This window comes from Anopheles stephensi, chromosome 2 (assembly GCF_013141755.1).
Source record: "Anopheles stephensi strain Indian chromosome 2, UCI_ANSTEP_V1.0, whole genome shotgun sequence".
Lineage (NCBI taxonomy): Eukaryota > Metazoa > Arthropoda > Insecta > Diptera > Culicidae > Anopheles > Anopheles stephensi.
The window spans coordinates 19,621,366-19,637,910 of record NC_050202.1 but is presented as its reverse complement, the minus strand read 5'-3'; the positions used below and the strand labels follow the sequence as shown (position 1 = coordinate 19,637,910).

Below are 16,545 nucleotides of genomic sequence, written 5' to 3'. Positions count from 1 at the left end.
TACGGATTTGCCCTTCATCCATGATCGGGATGAGATTTTAATATCTCAACCAGCAAATTTGTTGCGTTGTTTAAAGCTGGCTGGAATCTTGCGGGAAGGGAATTGAAATGCGCCGTCTCGAACGGAACCGGGATATTAAAGCGATGGCAACTATCCAGCGTACAGTACAATGCAAATCCGTTGGCCTTCGTGTAAGCTTCATTGGGTGCAGAATTTTCAATTTTGCATTATAAGCATCTGGCAGGAAGGCTTGTCAAACACAAGGAGCGGATGGAACGATTTAGGTCGTTTAAGCTTTTAGGAAGCTTTTTTGTGCAGGAATTTCTTTGAATTGGAATCTCAAAAGGTAATACCAAACAGTAATTCAAAACAATTAGAGGCGTTTGCAAAACATTGCCAGCTTATCGTAACAGCATAGAAATATTTTTTTATGATTTTTGGGCTGTTTGGTTTCTGCATATTAAATAACATTGATTTTAGCTATGAATTTTTGTCGTATGATAGGTGCTGACTTGGCAATAGGGGGCCGGGCCGTCCTTTATGAAAAAAATGCTATGTACTTGAAATCACAGTTTGTTGCCTTTAAGTAGCTAAACCTCCCTTAAGAAATTTCAAGATTCATTCTAGCCTTTCCTGGAAATTCTTTTTCCATGTTAGAAACTAAATTGCAATATTCTTGCCAAACTGTTATCTGTTAACTGTTATTCAAGAAAATAAAACATTACTTTGAAGACGTAAAATTGTAATTTGATAAAAATTGTTTTTTTTTAATTTACAATTTTTTTATCGGTCAACTATGTAAATAATCACAGTGCATAAGCCTCAATTTAAAAAAACAAGCACACACATTTTTTAAATTACCAGCAAATCTGGCCATCTCTTAAGCTATTACTTCTAAGTGTTCTATAAATTAAGGTTCCACTGTAATTTTGTTTTTCAAAATTGCCGCTTTATCTTTACTAATGTAGTTACATCTGGCTCTAGCATTAAAATTTGTCTAGATCAGCAGAAGTTATTCTTTGTGTGTAGGTTTACAGGACTCGTCAATTTAACTTATTCCTAATTTTAGAATGATTCTGAAAAAAAATGCTCTTTTCCATACCTGTTTTTATATGTTAATTTTGCAAGTGTAAATAAAAGAGTTACTACTCACATATATGGTACAAATATTTCTTGAGGCGGTTCGTTTCCAAATGCGGTAACGGCACCGCCCTTCGAACGGCAGAACCCAGGATCAAATCCTATCCAAACCGCCCCCCGTAAGCAGTGCTGACTATCTGACTATGAAATCAAGTCACAAAGAGTCGGAAATGGCAGGCCCTGGTCAAGGAAGTGCCAATCAAGAAGATAAATATTTCTACAAAATCCGTCGGATGACTCGACGAGATAGGTTTAACTAAAATTCTCTTAAAACAAGTGTTAATAAAATGTGGTTCTGTTGATTCTTAACTTTAAAAAATCTTTTACTCTTGATCGAACAACATTGGGTGGGTTTGACACCCCTGCTTTTCACTCCATCGTAGCTACTGGAGCAATTTCAGACAGTAATGCTGCTTCAAGTAACTCCCGAAAAAGCAGTCAACAAAAACTTCATGTAAAGCTCACCACAAACCATCCCCCCCCCCCTCACCCTGCAGCATGACGAATTCTTTTCCATTGCACTACCCCATCGGACACTCAATCTTCTCCACTCACCCGAAACCGGGCACAGCTGCACCGAATGCAGTGTGCAATTTTCTCTCGGGCCATCAAGGCTCGGAACTGCAAACACGACGCCCGTCACGTGCCGTCATACATAAATGAAAAGTTTTCACATCTTTTAATAAACTTTTAATAGTAACATCTGTACGCTTCGGTTGCCACCGTGCAGCGGGTTGATGCGGCCCAGTAGATGCGTTGGATTGTGTGTGTGTATGTGTCGGCAGGAACTTGGGTGAGAATTGTGGCAAGTTGTCTGCCTCCCGCCTACCTCCTCGACAGTGCACGATGAAAGCTTTCCACGGCACAGCAAAGACGTCTGGCAGAAACCCGATGGAAACAATTTTCCCTCTGCCCAAGAGTTCACTGACAGCTGGAAAAATAAGACATTACCCGGTGCAGCGCGGTACTCGATGGATGCAAATGTGTATCACACGTTTGCGGAAGGAAGAGGATTAAGTTTTGTGCAATTCAAATTTTCCATTCGCTGCAACACGAGTGGATGAACACTTTCTAAAACTACCCCCGAGAGTACCTCACACACACTCCAACCCAGACACAAAACCCAGTAACCGGTTGTGCACCCAAAACCCTCCCCCAAAACGCACCTCCCAAAAACGGATTATAATGAAGAAATGTAGATTTTCTATATCGTGTTTTAATTATCACCTGTCTGCCTCTTGGCCTCTGCCACCGTGCCGCACCGGAGAAGATTTTTGGATTTTACATTCATTTGGGGAGTGTTTAAAATTTTATTAGCACACACACACGCTCCCGCGCACACGCAGGACGACCGTGTCGAGATTTTTGCGGTTGTGGGGGTTTTCTCCCGCAGTTTTGGGACGGGTTCACCTCCGCAGCTCATTAATATTCGCTTATGATGCTGGTAAATGCGGGCCGCTGAAGGATGAGTTATATTTGGGCAAGCGAATGCACGCCGCCACTGAGATTAGGTACACCGATTTGCCAACTAACACCTACCCGGAGTGTGTGTCTGCTGTGGGATGTAGGTGTGGATACAAATTGTCTGAATTTGTGCACGGGGCTCCCAAATTGTGCCGAACAGGTTAGGTTGTCTAACATTTAATTCGCAGCGTTTGATTGTGCAACACAGATTGTGTGTGATGTTACATGGTGGTAGAACTTGTGTACGAGTAATTAGGCAATAATACATCGCAGATGATTCAGCATTTGAGATTTGTTGGGTTGTAAATGGTAGACGAATTGTTGTGAAATAATTTTACATTTCACGCTTTAAAAAACAGATAGATATTCTGATATGGTTTGTAAATGAAAAAAATCCTTGTAGTGAAGCAACATTTTCCTATCTCACTAAGTCTAGGCATCAAAATCGCGAGTTATACTTCAAATTACCTTCGACGAGTATACGCAACGACCCGCGGGTCGTTAAAAAATTATTTAAGGCTTTACAATGTTCCTGAGTTCCAGAGCATCTGATACTTAAGCTGTTACTTAGTCTGGTCATCAGAAGCCTTATACAGTATAACACCTGGCTGAAAAAATTAAGAACTAATTAAAATCCTTTCCTATCCGATGATGATCGGAGAACTCTGATACAGCATGAGATTGACTCATTAATTTCGGTTCATATTATGTATTATAAGTTTTTCTAACACAACTGATTTCCTATCATAATGGGATTTGGAGGTGTTTTTTAATCAACATCTTTGGCTTAAAGCGATGAAATGTTGCTCCGTTGCAGATATCTGGTTCGTCCTTTTCGTATGACAGCACGATACTAGGATCAATAGCAGTGTAGCTACAACGAAATTTATAGAAATGTTAGATTTAAAGATTTGAAGAGCATTGGGACTAATTGTTTTAACTAATTTACTTATTGGACGCTAGAACCCCTTCGCGGACTGCTGCATCACTCCCAGATACCGCTTACGGTTTAACGTCGTCGTCTGCGAATCCATTATCCCAGCCTTTCTGGCGGACGTGTCAACGCCATTACTGCATCTCAGTTTGGGCCTACTACGCCTCCTTTGTCCGAATGGACGGTATAAAGGCACTTCACAGGCTAGGTCGTCCGGTGCTATTCTCATGACATGAACAGCTGCCCGAAGCCTGGTGAGCCTGACTCACTGCCCGATGGTGAGATCATCGTACAGCTCCACATACTACTCATTACTCAATACGCTCCGGTTTGAAATAACGATGAGCTTGATCCGATTTAATAATATATTCAGATCAGTTATGTGTGCTGAGGTACTGTGTATCTTTCTCTCAATAGCCGCTTAGAAAAAGTTTCTCCAGCATGGGCTCTGCATGCCTCAGAGGCGAATGTACTGGGACTGTTAATTTTCACTTTAAGGTAGAGAGAAAAAAAATCAAAATACCAACTATTGTAGATTTTTCTTACACCAAGCCCAGAAGCTATTAATTCAATATCTTGATTAGGACGATTACTTTAGATGGACACACTCCTTTACCTGCTTAACCCGTTCGTGTTATGATAGCAAATTACTTTGGATGTAAAGGAGCAATTACTAAAGGGCAAATTACTTTGCCGTTAAAGTTAAAGTCACCGCATTTTAGCCTCCATTTCAAAATCCCCAAGCTCGATTTAACTTCAAGCACGTACATCAACCAACAAAGCTTCGAAGGTGCAGCTTACCACAAGATCTTTTATCTATGGTGAAGAATTTGTCCTTCTTTCAATCCACAACAAATCTCTATCATCCCACCTCCAATCCTGTTCACCTTACCCACCTTGCAGGGATTGTTATTGTTTCTTCCGGTTTCCCAAAGACTGCTTAACTGTAAACTTTTCAATTCACCACCACCAATCACTTCATTTACAAAGTGTCCCTTTCCATTATGGTGCCTGGATACAACCATGCTACAGGAACGCTTAAGCTGAAAGGCAAAAGTTTCCGCATGTGTGTTTATTCCCAGGCGAATCCCCAAGCATTAACTTCCTGCCCCACAAAAGCTAACGCTGGTACGCCCTCGAGCCCCCTTTTCGCATCACCACCGTTCGTTGGAAAGCAAGAGAAAACTAAGGCGAAAACACATAAAAAGTGGACAAAACATACTTTAAGCACCGACACTCACAAAAAAAACAAACCCGGCATTTATTCGGTACCATTTACCGCCACATGCAAAGTGTCGCTCGCTTCGTTCACTGGGCAACGGCAGGCAGCACTTTTCCTTCGATTGGCTAATGGGAAAAGTGGGCGATGAGGAAAAAATCAGCCGAACCGAAATAAAAACAGTACAAAGTAACGATAAAAGGGCGACACTTTAGGGCAGTAGGGTCCTACAGTCAGGTCATCATCATCATCAACATCATCATCGCCATCATCGCCATCATCCACATCTCCGTCGTGGTGTTGTTTAAGGTTCATCAGTTTTGTTCTTTTTTGTTGTTTAATGTTGTTGCAAGTGGGAGCTTTAGACGGGCCGTCGGTGGCACAACGACACATTGAAACTGGTCGAAAGTTTTAACTACTTTTGAGCACTGGTCAAACTTTTGGCCGAACAATTTGTAGCTGACTGTGCAACTGTGCGACACGCTAGGCGTGGTGCTGATTTGCCGTGCCACTGTTGGGGAGCGAGCAAGCGATAAAAGAGACCAGTCATTGTCGGTTCATTATCAAGCGTCAACTAAAGCTCGGTGTTGGAAAGTTATTCGTTCGATCGCTCGTTTTTAGCGTCCGACCACCGTTGTCATTTGTTCGGAATCGATTAGTTTAGAGCGTGGAAGGCATTGAGTGTATAACAACGAATGCAAAAGAAAAACAGTTGGAAATTAGTGATATTAAGCTCGATAGTGAAACGAGATTTAGTTCACCGCTACCAGAATTCGGTTTAAGCTTCGTTGCCAAGTCCGGCGATATTGGTATTTGAGGACTGGATCTTAGCGAGGGACGTATCTGTATTCCATGTCCTGAATCTGTATATATCTATACGTGGGTGACTCCCTGCTCCTTTTACGGTGAATTGTCTGCCACAAACTTCAATAAATTGAGGCGGTCTGTAGGTCGAGGCGACAGCGACGTTGGTCTTCACGCGGCAGAACCGGGGTTCAAATCCCATCCAAGACCGCCTTCCGCGACGTACGGGGCTGACTACTTTGCTACGGGTAAAATCAAGTCACAGAAAGCCAGAAATTACAGGACGAGACCTTCAAAGGTTATATAGTGCCAAGGAAGAAGCTTCAATCACCGCTACTTCCTCTGTGCCGAACCGAACCTCTCACATGTCATACTCATTTCTATGATTCAAACACGCAGTAGGAGTTCATGGAAGAGAGAAGAAGAAATCATACTCATAATCCATTCACAATGCTAAAAGCTATCATAGCTCTCAGGTAGGCCGCATCAGCAGGTTCTGTAGCAGAATATTCAGCAACTTTCTAATGCCCTAAACCACGTCCAACTAGCCGAGTCAGACAGCTTCGCAACTCCACGCAAGACCATAGAAGATGATCTATGTCATGGTATCCGAGGCCGTAGCCACAAGCTTTGGAGTCGACCCGTCCTATACGCTGGAGATTCGCGCCCAATGCGAAATGGTTAAACATAAGCTTGAACATCAGTCAGAGCCATGCAGAGAGACTGTGACTGAGTGTCACGACACTCAGTCGTGTCATAGGATAGGTCCCATTTTGGGCAATTGATTTTGATAGTCTTCGATTCTTGAGCACAACCAAAATTTTCTTTCTCGTCAGGTTCGATTATCTGGATATCTTTCTGCCACAATCTAAGTTATTTTATTGTTTAAAGTGAGATTATAATTTATTGCTTGGATCTGAAGCTCGCTACGCCTGTTTTTTTTTATTTTGTAGTTTTTGAGAATATTTTTTCTGAATTCCGCTAATATGCCTGAATCAATTACGTACAGAGTTTATGTTACATTGATTGTCAAAACTGAAGTTTCTCATGCTCGGCATAGTGCCAAATTTAATTGTTACATCTTGTTTGATCAATGGAAAGCTTCTCGTGTTTGTTTTTTAATCGAACCTATTGGCAAATTTTCATATTTTTCGTATAAGCAGTTTTTGGAAGATTCAATCTGATCTTGCAAACGTTCTTCTTCTCCTTTGGCACTACAACCTCGAGGGGTCTCGGCTTGCCATTTCTGGCTTTCTGTGACTTAATTTTACCCGTAGTAAAGTAGTCAGCCCTACGCACGGGGAGGCAATCTGGATGGGATTTGAACCCCAGCCTTGCCGTGTGAAGACTGGCGCCGCTGTCGCCTCGGCCACCGCAAACGTTCAGCCCACTAATTAAACAATTTTCTTTACTTTTTAATACTTGTTAAATTTAGAATTGCTCTTGCGCCATTAAATCTTGTTTTATTTTGAAAAATTAAAAAAAAACACCTTAACAAAGTCGTTCTATTGATGTTACGGCCTTATTATAATAATCAATATTGAAATTTCTTTTACTAGTTCCTCGTAAAGTTTCGTTTACTAATTCCCAGGCAAATATTTATTCTGATTGCTTCCAAATAGATTTCATTTACCCGAAACTTTGTATTGCAATTTCCATGAAAACGCTGCATTTAAATAATATTTTCATGACGAATCGAGCAAAAAAACTGAACTCACGGCACGTGCACATTTCTATTTTATAATTAAAATCCTTCCAATCGTTCGCCGTACTTTTGCTTTTCCATCGTATCATTACTAACACTAATGCAACGGCTGATAAGCTGTGAATTTTCTCATCGCAAACAGCAACAGCATGCCGGTCAAAATCTGCCGGTTGTGTGTTGTAGCACCGGCAGGCCCCGTTGCGGTTACATCCCAGCTGCTCCGTAAAATCCGTAGCGCACCGATACCGCCGTGTGCAGACGAATTTCGAATTGGTGAATAATTTACGTGACCGATATGATGTAATCGAGCACCATTTGCCGAATCCGTGCGCCGAACGAACGCGTCGCCATTTTGCAAAAATCATTGCTACAGCTGCCGCCGGACATGAAAAATCCATTTCGTACCGTGGATGCTGTTTCACCGGCACTGTGCGGATTAGGGGTAAGAGAGAAATGGGGGGTTGGAGGTTAAGGCACCAACGGGTGAGGGGGGGGGGGGAAGAAATATCGATAGTTCCCTTTCCCGTGGCCTCGTGGCGTTTGATTAAAAGGACACTGGCCAAGGATTAGGTTTCAGCAAACGGAACGGGTTCAAATGTCGAGCCCAGGCTTCCAGACTGCTTTTCGTGTTGGTTCGAGCAGACAGTAAAATGTGCACTTTACGAATGGCTTAAGTGGATTTGTCTCACCTTTCAATCGAAATTGATTCTGGCAAGTATTAGGGATGGATTTACACTCTAGGCCTTTCACTCCTCTGAAGGTGTGTGCTTAAGGTTTAAGATCTAAATTTTGATATCTTTAAGCTTAAAGCCTACATGGAAATTCTTGGTGGAAACTAAGAACTAAATGCAGTCCAGCCTTACTACAGGGACATTGAAGTAAATGCATTTCATCTGCACCACAAATGCATGATGATGTTTGTTCCTCTTACGTTAAAACCAATTCATCTCAAACGGGTTCGAAATGGACCATTCCCAGTTGAAGAAAGCACTTCTCACCACCCAATTACATATTCGTGAATCTAGTTTACTAGCCCCCCAAACCTTCCCCAAACCAATGGCCACATTTATTTACTACGGCTTAGTTTGGGTTAGTTTGCCAAGCTCTTGAGCGCAGATTTACTCCCGCAGGCTGCCCTTGAAGATGCCGCGTTCGTATGCCGAGTGGTCGGTGTCTCGATCGTGGTCGATTTTGGTAGCAATCGACCAGCTTCATTATTCATTCGGTCAGGCACGACCGGCTGAGGTACCGGCTAAACTGTGGAGTGCCGTCAAACGTTCGACCTGTCATCGTCAAACAGCAAATCTGACCGCGATCCGTGTGAAACCTGTGTGACCGCAAACAGCTGCATTCTGTTCGATGTCGCAGGCGTGTATGTGTTCTATTTTAGTGGCCATTTAGAGGTATCTTACTGGTGAGTGCATTCGAAGGAGTGCGCTTGTAGTGTGCTTGATTTCAATAAAGGTTAGAACAATGATTTTCTCCAAACACGGAACACAATGAACACTCCAAAACAAAAGAAAATTTAACTTATTAAAATCTTTTGAGCTATGAGGACATGTTTGGTTTAGGTAGTGTAAGGTAGTAGTAATGATTAAATTATAAAGAAATAGAGGAATTGTAATTGCACTACATTATAGGAAAAAATACGAAAATTAGATAAATAAGCATTTGAACCACTTAAATTATCCGGATGGAATTTGAACCTCGGTCCAGCCTAATGAAGACCGGCGTCGTTGTCACCTTACCACCAAGCCGTCTTAAATTAGGGCCGGATGATAGGATTTTAACAGAATTATTTCAGGAATCGATCAAGTTCAATCAAATATTGATCAATCAGATTTGAAAGAGGATTCTTTAAACAAAGTATCCTTTACTATGGCTTACCAGTCAAGCATTAGCAGGCAAAACTTGCTGTGGAGTCGGGATTATTAGAAAAACCCCAGACCAGAATATATTGCGGCCAGTAGCAAACGTCTATAAATTGGCAGATCAATAATGATGTCGTCTTCCGATGGCCTATAGATACAAATTGTTAAAGGATATAGCTAAGGACATCATCTTCTTCTTCATTGGCACTACAACCTCGAGAGGTCTCGGTCTGCCATTTCTGGCTTTCTGTGGCTTAATTATACCCGTAGAAAAGTAGCCAGCCTTACGTACGGGAAGGTGGTCTGGATGGGCTATGAACCCCGGCCCTGCCGTGTGAAGACCGGCGCCGCTGTCGCCTCGGCCTCCGGACCGCTCCAAGGACATCATGAGCACAGATTTTATTTTCAAAATTATTTCCAATAATTGAGGAAGGAAGCTTCAATAACGCTTCATAGATCCAGTGGCGGATCAACCTAGAAGCGGAAGAGGTGACCGCTTGGAAAATCCTATAGGTTTTACTCACAAACGAGTCACAATTGGAGGGTCTCAACTACCATTCCGATCGGTGCCTATAAATACTTTGATCCGTCACTGCAAAGATCAGATCTGTAACCCTTCGGTCCATAGCCCACGTATCGTACGTATCATAAGATCCTGTATAGTAAAATTTTCACTTGATTGAACTTCCTTCACTGCTAAAAAAGCTTCTAAAGACACTACACTGAGGTACGCTCAATGATTAGTTTGAGCTACCGGGAGAGTAAAAGTCGCAAAGATTCCTTTATAAAACAAATGTCAAAAAGGAAGAAAAACTAAGGAAGCCTTAAAAGCTTTGACATTCTGATGGACCAAGTAATATTAGCAACGAACACTGTTGACCACTGCAATTCAACGACAAAAAAAAGTAACCCTTTACGTTCGGTTAATGCACTCGCACATTTATTACCTTCATATCTACCATATTCATCATCTGCCCTGTTTTGCAATCACTTCACTATAACAGCAACAAAATAAAACCCATTCCTGGCCTTGTTTCGCACGTACTAATCACGGCTGAAACCGATTAACAATTTCCATTTCAATGTTGTCTAATGCACTGCCCACCTCAACGTCACTAATCAACTCCGGCAGCCCTTATCAGCCCCGACAGTTGTGGCAGCCACCGTTCGCATGATGACCTCGGTACGCTTCCGAACGGCCGCCCGGTGCTGCGATCGGTTGGTTAATGTTGTACTGGCCCTGGGTGTACGGGATCAGGATCGGTACGTAGATCAGCTGGGGCGTACGCTTTTGGGTCTGCAGCAGTTGTACCACGCTGCGGCAACTGTTCTCATTAGCGTTGCTGTAAGCCGTCGGGTTGTTGGCCATACCGGCCAGCAGCATGTTCAGTGTGATGACCTGTGAGTTGACCGCTTCAATCTGAGCCAGAAGTTGTGTAATGTTCAGACTGTACTGGGAGGCGGAGAGTTGGCTCGTCGTCGTCTGGATGCCTGCTGCCTGACCTTCATCACCAGTGACAGTGTGGATGGGGTAAACGTGTCCATTGAACTGGTCCAGGTTAATGTTTGCCGGGTTAATGTCCGGTAGTTTGCCTTGCCAGATTTGAGATGGTTGTTGTTGCTGTTGTTGACCTCCGGCTTGATTCTGGTCTAGGAAGCCGTCTTCATCGAAACGCCTCTGACCTTGGTCGTTGGTGCCTTGTTGTCCATACTGATCGTAGCTTTCGACACCAACAGAGCCAGCGCCAGCTTGATCTGTCCACGTCCGAGGAGTTGTGGGGACCGTGTACTGGGTGGGCTGTGGCAATGGTGGTTGTGCAGGTTGGGACGGCGCGGTTGGAAGAGGCTGAACCTGAACATGGGCCGTTGATAGAACCTGCCCAGGAGCAACCTGCTGAACTGGAGCCGGATTGCTAGCGGCAGGCTCTAGAATCTCGTGCAGCCGGAAGCACGATTCAGGCATGTAGAGATTATTCCACTCAACTACCTTCTCGTCATAGTCTTTACCCTTGACAGCTCCATCCAGCTTGTTCCTACAAGAAAAAGAAACCAGGAATTATTCCCTTAACGTCTACAGCTTGAGCTAGAGACAAACACTGCACATACAAACTGTCCGCAAGCTTCGCAGTGAAGATCTTTGTGGAGCGGTTCGGGAAGATGATCCGGTAGCCCATACGATCCGCGACGTAGTACACCAGATGTTTACGGTTCGAGGGATCCACGTAACCGTAGCAACCGTACGTCACATCATCCGGACCCTTTACCTTGTGCTGGAACTGGTTGTTCACCGTCTGCACGTGGTATCCGTAGTCGAATTCACCGCGCTTCATATCCTGCCGATGGTACACCTCGGCATTCGGTTGATTCACATGCACCTCCATCGTGTTTCCCACCACCGTCCGGGCCACCAAGATGGCCAGCACTATCTGAAAACAGACGACGCCGTTTCTAACCTCTGTAGCACAGAACCCACAAAACCCCAGCAACACATACCGCTCCTAGAGCACCCATTTTGTAGCACGAATGATGCGAACACACGGACAGTACCCTAAAGACTGAATTCTTCCATCCGAGTCTGGTCGCCTTCGCGTTCTCGACGCTGTTTTTGCTACTAGACCGATTGATTACGCACGTATCGCTGGCAAGCGTTCGCTGCTGGCAGTGTTTTGGTACAGGGTGCACAGGGAAACACAGCGTACAGGCGCGTTTTGATAATCCGGATGCTGACCCAGATACTTCTACGAGCTTCTTCGACACATGATTTGATGATGAGACGCGGGCTTTTTTTCGGTTTGCAATCATAGTTAGAAGCAATATTTACAAGGCTGTTTTTTCGTGGGAGATTGATAAGCCGTGTTATGGGTTCGGATTCCAAAATTTTTAAAGAGTGTCGAGAGTCGATTCAAATACTGAATGAAATTCTTTACGTTGTGTTGATTGATTCAGGTAGATGTAGATTCATTTATTTCTTATACATCATGTCGCTTGCTTAAATTCCGATGTTATTCTATTGTGACTGTTCCATCCATGTCTCCTCAGCTGGTGTTTTGCATTTGCACCATTGTTAAGTACTCTTGTAGGCCTTGTAGCTGTAAATACCAGTTAAAAATCTTAATCAATTTATTTAATGTAATTTAATAAAATTAGCTTACCGACACACTACGTTCTAGGGAAATAAATATTGCTGCATCACACGCCCAACACTAGGTGCAGCACACGGTCAGCAGCACAGCGCAGCGATAGAACATCAGCAATAACGCTCCGAAAACGGTCACCACGAAATCCATCTCAAGACTGCTGATTAACCGACGGTGGACAGTGTCATTTAAAGCCTCGCTGGCTAGTACCTGGAACGTTCTAGCCCAAGATGGAAGAGATAGGGACGAGTGGGTTTTTTTTAAAGGGCGGAACCCTACGAGCCTTTTTTCTGGTAAAAAACTGAATTTTGGTTTTAGTTTGTAGAGGTAAGGGTGGTAAGTGTCTCAAATGTTTACCCTAATGCTGGTGTGAGATCATTGGCTGAAGGCCTCTTTTTTCAATACTCAGAATATGAGAGAATTCTTAAAATTATGTTTCTTCAAATTTAAATAAAATATTTAAAAGTCATTCTTTTAATATCAACCACCTTCTTCCTTTGACACTACAACATCGGGAAGGCTTTACCTACAATTTCTGGGTTTATTCCATTTTTTGAAATAGCTGGCCATTTACTGACTTTGCTTTACTTCTTTGCACATATTTTAGCTTAACAGATACTTGGTGTTTTATGATGCCTTTAACTCATTTCTAGAACACATGTATCATATATTCCTTTATAAGATATAAACTCATTTTTCGAATGATTCTACCGATTAGTTGATATTGCATCTTAGCTCGTTCACCTAAAAAGCCCCCCACTGCCTGTTACATTACATCCGTTTGACAAAGCAAACTTCTCAAGAAAAGGCTTCTCAAAACTCTGCCTAAAACAACATCCCAACCGCTGCCTATAGTCAACCGACATTCGAACGAAAGCCCCCATTTCCCCCCGAATGATTTCATCACCCAGCCGCGCAAACAGTAGAACCGGAAATCCTTCCCCGCCTGTGAACCATTTAATCAAAAGTGAGCCATTTCATCGCGTAGCCACAAAGTCATGACCCGGAACGGTCGCCCACCGAACCACCGATGCGTACCGGCATTTCGCCGGGGCCTTTTATTATGCGCGAAATTAATTCCCCTATCACGATTTGCCGGTTAAAATTACGATTGTGTTTCAGTTTTCAGCGTGGCGATAAATTGCACCTTATTCCTCCCGACCGGCTTTATTCCTCCCTCATCGGTTGGCACATCCCGGTTCAATGCAATTTCAATCAAATTAAGTTCATTTATGCGTTATTATTACCTTGCCATTATCACACTTTTAACCCGCAAAAAAAGCCCAGCCTGTAGTGACATTGTTCCATCCGATCCTGGCTGCTGCTGCTGCTGCTGGGATCTCGGCTCGGGGTAGGTTTAGACCCCGGGACGGAACGCATCAAACATCAATTGTGCTCGAAAGTACGGGTACTGGCCAGATTTACTCAAAACTGGATTTGTTATTAAATGCATTTAGTGCGCAATCCGTGAAAAGCTCGGTGAGTAAAGGACATTTTTACACAATTAAAACAACCAGGTCCAGAGCGAGATCTGATTCTATTGGAGCTGGTCGTAAGCTGGGGGTACATCGTTATAGTAATAATTAATATAAAATTTGAATAAATTAATTGAAAATAAATAAACCGGCTGTGGTTAAGCGGAGGCCGGGTGATGCAATTTCACCTGGCCTGGTGCCGTGACCAGGATGCGGAACAAAATTCAGTAAATCCACTTTCACCAATTATTGCTACAATTATTAATCGTTGCCGGTGGGTTTAAGTGGATTATGGCCGTTTTTGTTGCCCGGTCCGGAACCAATCGAACATTCGTTTCGGTGATGATTTGTAAGCATGCTTAGCTTTCTGTACAACGCTTTATGCATAGGGCTACAGTTATTTGTTTCTTTCCACCAAGCTACACTTAACTTCGACCGAGTTGCAGGATATACTATTTTAAGCTCGGTCAGTTGTTTAATTTTCAGTCCTAAGCACACTTCAGCTGTCCCTGCCACTAGTTCTCCCCCGACCCGACCACAAACTGTCGGAAAATGTAACATTTTGTACAGAGGAAAGCTTGCAAAGATTACATCATAACACTCTCCCCCCCCCTCTCTCTCTCTCTCTCTCTCTCCCTCGCCCTAGTATCATCTCGTACATCTCTTACTGCTGCTACTTTGCCAGCTAGCAGCCCTGCTGAGATGTTGTTAAGTAATCATGCAATATAATTACCGAACCTGTACGGCTTCTTTTGAAGTCCGGCCTGAGTTTGCCTGCAAACTGTCGTCCTCGGTCCGAAAGCCTGCAAGCGTTCGCCGTTCACTTGCGTTGAGGCGTGTGGGTTCTCGCGGCCAGCATCTTGACGTGCGCGGCCAGCACCATCAGCACGTTTTCATCAGCTCGCTTTTCGGACTGCAGGAAAGCTGTAGTCCGGCCGGGATGAATGCTCACGATTCTTGCGTGAGAAGATGATCCTTTGCAATATGAAGTCCGCTCCGGTCGGTACCGGGCTGAGTGCGGGCAGGTTTGGTTGCCGTCAGCGTAAATGCCGCTCGACATTTAACGCTAATGCAGAGTACGGCTTCCGATCCAATCGAATCCATTCCGACCGGTGGAGTAGCTTTTGCACCAACGTCAGCAAAACCCCAAAACCACATTCACAGTGTGCCCGACACAAGTGTCCGGGTGTCACGGGAAGGGTTTTCGGGGTTTGAGCAGCGAGCATATCACACCGGTACACGTTATCGCTTCTTGCGTGGATGACAATTTAAATGCGTGTCATGCGTTTAGTGGTGCGTTTGCTCGAATCGCGTCCTGTTAGTAGCGTATTCATTATTTTTATATTTAATTTTTATTATATTTTTCATACTTCGGAATCTGTAATCTTCTGTGTTTTATTCTTTTCATTATATTTTTTTGTCTTTTCCCTTTATTGTTTTGCTTTCGCACTTGTGTTTTTTACATTAAACATTAAACAATTACTACTTACGATTATTACTACTTATATTTCTCGATCGCTTTTTTATTTATTTATTTTAGGTTGATTAGGGTTGCCTTTTAATGAGTTATAATAATTCCAATATGAGTACTTTTTCATATAAAGATTTTATTTTAATTATTCACTACTTTTTCATAAGGTCCCTTTGAATTTATTTTTTGTACAAATCTGCTATTTTCTTTTGTTTCAAACTATTTTTATATCTGTTACGATCAACTTGTTTTTCTTTTTAAAATTTGTACTTTGTTTGTTTTTTTTTGTATTGAAATATTTCGTTTTTGAGCCGTATTTCATCTTATTTTAGCCCATAGTCGTATTTTCAACATTCATTGTATTTACTAATTTGTGATTTTTGAGATGCATAAATTATGTTTGTTGAATTTGTTTTTGGGATTTCTCGTCTATATTCGACAGATAAAATAGTTCATAATTAATAGCTCAGATTAATTTCTTTTCTTATTTGAGTTTCTTCTTATAGATTGACCTTTTTTCCATTTAAAATTTTGTTCTCTTTTGTATTGCACTGCAGCAAGCACCATTTGACTTAAATGGAAAAATTTGATTTTGTATTCGATCGCCATCGTGGTTTATTTATCCTTCTTCGCGAAATCTTTTCAAATTCATTTCATTTGGTATTTGTAGCGTCCCGTCCAAAATCGGTCGACAGTAACTACGATTTGTCACTGATTGATTGATTTTTGAAAAAGTACAACTACAGCTCTTACCCCAAAAAAAACCCCACACAGTCACACATACACAAGCGAACGCTGCACAACGGCGTCACAAATCCGCTCAGAAGTCAGCTAGATAAATTTACACAAAACCCACAACATGCAAACAAAACCCACCGCAAACCGGACAGCAGAAACCCTAAACCCGTCAATGAATGTGTGTTTGCTTTTCGTGCCATGTTTTGTGTTTGCTATTATTTGTGGATAAATTTGTTTCCCACGAAAAATTACACCGAACCCGGGCGGGACAACGGTGAAAGCTACTGCGTTGGAGAGAGAGAGAGCAAACCAAAAAAATAAAGAGCTTTAAAACATTTCCTACTAATTTGCATGCCACAAACGGATGCAGTTTTGCGGGCGTGAGCTGGTGGCATTGTAGAATAGATTGTCCTTTTGGTTGTTGTTTTTTTGTTTCATATGTTTTGCTTTGCTTTTCACCTTATTTTGATACCACGCATATGTTTTCATTTCGAGAACATACTATATTCGATCCGTGTTTTTTGTGCCGTACCTCCCGTATGCGCTTTTCTTCGGCACTCTTCCTGTGTAATATCCACCATGTTTTT

The 16,545-nt window shown here is 42.7% G+C and overlaps 1 protein-coding gene and 1 long non-coding RNA gene across 2 annotated transcripts; both read right to left on the bottom strand.

Moving 5' to 3' along the window:
* Window positions 1-10,049: 10,049 nt before the first annotated feature.
* Window positions 10,050-11,980, bottom strand: LOC118503544. Its single transcript, XM_036036944.1, has 3 exons — window positions 11,631-11,980; window positions 11,244-11,563; window positions 10,050-11,170 (listed from the first exon to the last, which is right to left on the bottom strand). Exons 1-3 carry the CDS (start codon window positions 11,937-11,939, stop codon window positions 10,276-10,278), a joined length of 1,524 nt encoding a protein of 507 aa, XP_035892837.1. The 5' UTR covers window positions 11,940-11,980; the 3' UTR covers window positions 10,050-10,275.
* Window positions 11,981-12,044: 64 nt separating this feature from the next.
* Window positions 12,045-12,459, bottom strand: LOC118503545. The gene is made up of 2 exons (XR_004905194.1): window positions 12,290-12,459; window positions 12,045-12,226 (listed from the first exon to the last, which is right to left on the bottom strand). It is a non-coding gene; the product is annotated as an uncharacterized LOC118503545 (long non-coding RNA).
* Between the last annotated feature and the right edge of the window lie 4,086 nt (window positions 12,460-16,545).

Bases quoted from the DNA above. Each gene is read 5' to 3' on its own strand.
- LOC118503544 (XM_036036944.1), bottom strand. From the start codon at position 11,939: ATGATTGCAAACCGAAAAAAAGCCCGCGTCTCATCATCAAATCATGTG. The intron at 11,564-11,630 runs GTATGTGTTGCT...GTCTGTTTTCAG, and splicing joins AAATGGGTGCTCTAGGAGCG to ATAGTGCTGGCCATCTTGGT. The intron at 11,171-11,243 runs GTATGTGCAGTG...TTTTTCTTGTAG, and splicing joins GCGAAGCTTGCGGACAGTTT to GAACAAGCTGGATGGAGCTG.